The 5,000-nt window shown below is 49.9% G+C and overlaps 1 protein-coding gene across 1 annotated transcript in view; it reads right to left on the bottom strand.

Moving 5' to 3' along the window:
• phf21ab (PHD finger protein 21Ab) overlaps nucleotides 1-5,000 on the bottom strand; it is a 56,106-nt gene that overhangs the window by 30,580 nt on the left and 20,526 nt on the right. The window contains 2 exon segments of the mRNA XM_078256308.1: nucleotides 102-326; nucleotides 999-1,112. Of these exon segments, the coding sequence (XP_078112434.1) occupies nucleotides 102-326; nucleotides 999-1,112 (339 nt within the window).

Raw genomic sequence — 5,000 nt, 5'->3', positions numbered from 1 at the left:
GTCGACACCCTTCCAAAGAATGGCGCTACATCGTATCATAGTGTGATGTAACGTATGATTTCAGCCACACAGCGAACTGTGAGTCCCGTTAAGAATCTTACCAGCATGGCGTTCTTGGATACCAGCCTCACGGGCTCTGCGCTCTGATTGGTCAGCTTGCTGGCCACCTGCAGGTTGATGGGGGCGTTCTGCAAGTCGGGTTTGGTGATAGCTGTGGTTACCACGGCGACGGTGGCCGGGCGTTGCGGCAGCACGGAGCCGGGGAGCGCGGGCGTGGCGGCAGCTTTCAGCACCAGAGGTAGAGTCTTCGTGGTGACCGTCAGCGTCTGATTCAGGGAGAAACGTTTATTAAGAGGGTTTTTTTCCTTAGTTTTTTGTGTGTGTGTCTGCATGTGTGTGTGTGTGTGTGTGTGTGTGTGTGTCTGCATGTGTGTGTGTGTGTGTTTGTCTGCATGAGTGTGTGTGTGTGTGTTTGTCTGCATGAGTGTGTGTGTGTGTGTGTGTGTGTGTGTGTTTGTCTGCATGAGTGTGTGTCTGTGTGTGCATGCATGCATTTCTGTGTGTGTCTCTGTGTGTGGGTTTGTGTGTCTGTGTCTGTGCGTGCCTGTGTGTGTGTGTGTCTGTGTGTGTGTGTCTGCATTAGTGTGTGTGTGTCTGCATGAGTGTGTGTGTGTGTGTGTGTCTGCATGAGTGTGTGTGTGTGTGTGTGTGTGTGTCTGCATTAGTGTGTGTGTGTGTGTCTGTGCGTGCGTGTGTGTGTGTGTGTGTGTGTGTGTGTGTGTGTGTGTGTGTGTGTGTGTGTGTGTGTGTGTGTGTGTGTGTGTGTGTGTGTGTCTGTGCGTGCCTGTGTGTGTGTGTGTGTGTGTGTGTGTGTCTGCATTAGTGTGTTGTTTGTCTGTGTGTGTGTGTGTGTGTGTCTGTGCGTGCCTGTGTGTGTGTGTGTCTGTGTGTGTGTGTCTGCATTAGTGTGTTGTTTGTCTGTGTGTGTGTGTTCATACCTGCTGGCTCTGCTTCATGTCTCCTGCTGGAGGAGTTTGGACGTGCAGCTGCAGCTTGGTCTCCGGCTCCTGCTTCACCAGCAGCTCCTTCCTCAGCTGCTCCACCACCTTTTTCTAGAGGAGAGGAGGAGAGGAAGAGAGGAGAGAAACAGGAGAGGAAGAGGAAACAGGAGAGGAAGAGGAGACAGGAGAGGAAGAGGAGACAGGAAGAGAGGAAGAGAAACAGGAGAGGAAGAGGAAACAGGAGAGGAAGAGGAGACAGGAGAGGAAGAGGAGACAGGAGAGGAAGAGGAGAGGAAACAGGAGAGGAAGAGGAGACAGGAGAGGAAGAGGAAACAGGAGAGGAAGAGGAGAGGAAGAGAGGAGAGGAAACAGGAGAGGAAGAGAGGAGTCAACAACAACAGCAGCAGAATTTCTGTATTTTTGGATCACGTCCAATATGAGATCGTATTCTGAACGAGACGCCATGACGGTCTGGCTTTGAGTTTCTGGAGAAACCAGACCCAGGTGACGCCTTCGTCCAATCAGCTGCCGGTTTTCATTTTTTTCTGTTCTGAGGAACTTTTAGGACCGACTCGGGGAGACTGATCAGTCACACTGGCTTTACTGTCTGGTCGGTGTGTAACGGCCGTCTGGTGGGTGCGTAACGGCCGTCTGGTGGGTGTGTAACAGCCGTCTGGTGGGTGCGTAACGGCCGTCTGATTGGGTGCGTAACGGCCTTTAGGAGACACATTCACTGCTGCTTTGAGTCTGAACATAAAGAGAAATACAGAAAATCTCCAGACTGACACGTTGCACTTTGTGTCCTCGACTGAGTCTAATAATTAAAGACTCTGGCAGCTCAGATTAGAGGCAGGGGAAGCTCTTAGTCCTGCCATGTTTCTGCAGCGCTGACATCTGTATTCTGAAGGCAGAACAGCTGCAGCAGACGTCTTTACAAGACAAACAAAGTTAAAAGTGCTCATGTTATGCTCACTTTCAGCTTCATAACTGCATTTAGAGGTTGTATCAGAACAGGTTTACATGGTTTCATATTGTTGTTGTTCTGCTCATTGCTGCAGCTCCTCTTTTCACCCTGTGTTCAGGTCTCTGTTTTAGCTACAGAGTGAGACCTCTCACTGCTGGAACATCTTTGTTGGCAGTCGCACATGCTCAGTAGCTAGGTAAGGACTACATGCTCAGTAGCTAGGTAAGGACTACACGCTCAGTAGCTAGGTAAGGACTACACGCTCAGTAGCTAGGTAAGGACTACACGCTCAGTAGCTAGGTAAGGACTACACGCTCAGTAGCTAGGTAAGGACTACACGCTCAGTAGCTAGGTAAGGACTACACGCTCAGTAGCTAGGTAAGGACTACACGCTCAGTAGCTAGGTAAGGACTACATGCTCAGTAGCTAGGTAAGGACTACATGAGCTAGCTAGCTGTTTCTCCAACTTCAGTAGAACAAGGCAGGATTAGCTGGGAGACTTCTTCTAAACGAGGGAACACTTCCACCTTTGTGTGAATACCTGCAGAACAGGGACATGGAAGTAGTTCTTTTGGAGATTATGGTGAACTAGTGTGTGTTGTAGCAGTGTTCTGCCATTGAGAACGAGCTAGCATGCTAACGGTTAGCCCCCTAGCCCCCTCGTCTCAGCTAGTGACGTAGAAAGCCGTGCAGATGTTGACCAGCTGACCCAGAGACTGAAGACAGGACACATTCAGAAACCGTATCTCACTCAGAACAGCATGGAGGGTTATCAACGTCTGTATGAAGCACCAGAGACACTAAAGAACTCCCCAAATCACAGAAAAAGAGATTTCTTTCATAATATGGGCTCTTTAAAGAGGACTCCTCTGATTATAAACCCACAGCAGCACATACTCACCAGTGATTCCTTTCAAAACAAGGGTCAATAATCAATAATTGTTACAGCTGTTAACACTCAGCCCCGCCAGACAATCACCGCTCTGATCTGATTGGCTGCTACTGCAGCTCGTACGTTACGCCGACCAAACGTCATCAGAAGGAAGGTCTCATAGCCACGCCCCCTTTCTGGAGGAAAATACTCCCGCATCCCCCCGTAGTCGACAACAGCGTAAACAGTAAACAGTGGCAGTTTTAAATGAATAACTATGCAGAAAAGTTGCATCTCTTGATTTGTCCCTGTGCCATGTCCTAAAATAGGCTATAGACCACACCGGCTCCAGGCTATAGACCACACCGGCTCCAGGCTATAGACCACACTGGCTCCAGGCTATAGACCACACCGGCTCCAGGCTGTAGGCTACAGACCAGCACCAGGCTGCTCAGGCTATAGACCACACCGGCTCCAGGCTAGCTCCAGGCTATAGACCACACCGGCTCCAGGCTATAGACCAGACCGGCTCCAGGCTATAGACCACACCAGCTCCAGGCTATAGACCACACCGGCTCCAGGCTATAGACCACACCGGCTCCAGGCTAGCTCCAGGCTATAGACCACACCGGCTCCAGGCTATAGACCAGACCGGCTCCAGGCTAGCTCCAGGCTATAGACCACACCGGCTCCAGGCTATAGACCACACCGGCTCCAGGCTGGCTCCAGGCTATAGGCGTTATCAAGACGCATACTCGCTTTTTAGCGTGTTTATCAACGCCGTTTGGCCTCCATTGACTTACATTACCTGGGTTCTCTTTAGCCTCTCTGTTGCCTCTCTTTAGCCTCTCTTTAGCCTCTCTGTTGCGTCTCTGTTGCCTCTCTTTAGCCTCTCTGTTGCCTCTCTTTAGCCTCTCTGTTGCCTCTCTGTTGCGTCTCTGTTGCGTCTCTTTAGCCTCTCTGTTGCGTCTCTTTAGCCTCTCCGTTGCCTCTCTTTAGCCTCTCCGTTGCGTCTCTTTAGCCTCTCTTTAGCCTCTCCGTTGCGTCTCTTTAGCCTCTCTTTAGCCTCTCCGTTGCCTCTCTTTAGCCTCTCCGTTGCCTCTCTTTAGCCTCTCCGTTGCCTCTCTTTAGCCTCTCCGTTGCGTCTCTTTAGCCTCTCCGTTGCGTCTCTTTAGCCTCTCTGTTGCGTCTCTGTTGCCTCTCTTTAGCCTCTCTGTTGCGTCTCTTTAGCCTCTCTGTTGCCTCTCTTTAGCCTCTCTGTTGCGTCTCTGTTGCCTCTCTGTTGCCTCTCTGTTGCCTCCCGTTTGCCTCTCTTTAGCCTCTCGGTTGCCTCTCTTTAGCCTCTCTGTTGCCTCTCTGTTGCCTCTCTTTAGCCTCTCTGTTGCGTCTCTTTAGCCTCTCTGTTGCCTCTCTGTTGCGTCTCTTTAGCCTCCCGTTTGCCTCTCTGTCATTGTGCTGAACATGTTTAAGCTGTCATCCAGTGAGTTGATTGTTTCCTGTGAGACTGAGGTTAAACAGAAGGAGTGTGTTTCCTCTGTGTGGTTTTGTGTGAACTGATCCTTTAAACGGCGTTTGTAAGAGCAGTCAGCGGTCTAGTCCCGCGTGGCGAGGCCTCCCTCCGCTGCAGATCAAGTTATTAGCAGCTGGTCAGAAACACAGCGCCCCGGGCCGTCTCATAGTCGGGCTTTTCTTCTGGATAACTGTGTGTCGCTGCGTTAAGTTGCTGCTTCAGAGTCGAGCGTTGCTAAGTAACAGCTTTATCTTTTCATTCAGCTTTGTGTGTGTGAGCTGCTTCTTCTGTACTCCATTACTCTACATTACAAACATGGAGCCCACAGTCCCATGTTTGATTATAAAGGAAACTAGCCAACAATAGAACGTCTGATGATCACCATTACACACACAACTGTATCTGTGAGAGAGTCTGTGTGTGTGTGTGTATATATATATATGTATATATATATATATATATATATATATATATATATGTATGTGTGTGTGTCTCTCTGTGTGTGTGTGTGTGCGTGTCTGTGTGTGTCTCTGTGTGTGTCTCTCTCTGTGTGTGTGTGTGTGTGTCTCTCTGTGTGTGTGTGTGTGTGTGTGTGTGTGTGTGTCTCTCTGTGTGTGTGTGTGTGTGTGTGTGTGTGTGTGTGTGTGTGTGTGT

The sequence above is a fragment of the Sander vitreus genome, chromosome 8 (assembly GCF_031162955.1).
Source record: "Sander vitreus isolate 19-12246 chromosome 8, sanVit1, whole genome shotgun sequence".
Classification (NCBI taxonomy): domain Eukaryota; kingdom Metazoa; phylum Chordata; class Actinopteri; order Perciformes; family Percidae; genus Sander; species Sander vitreus.
This window is presented reverse-complemented; position numbering and strand designations above follow the sequence as displayed.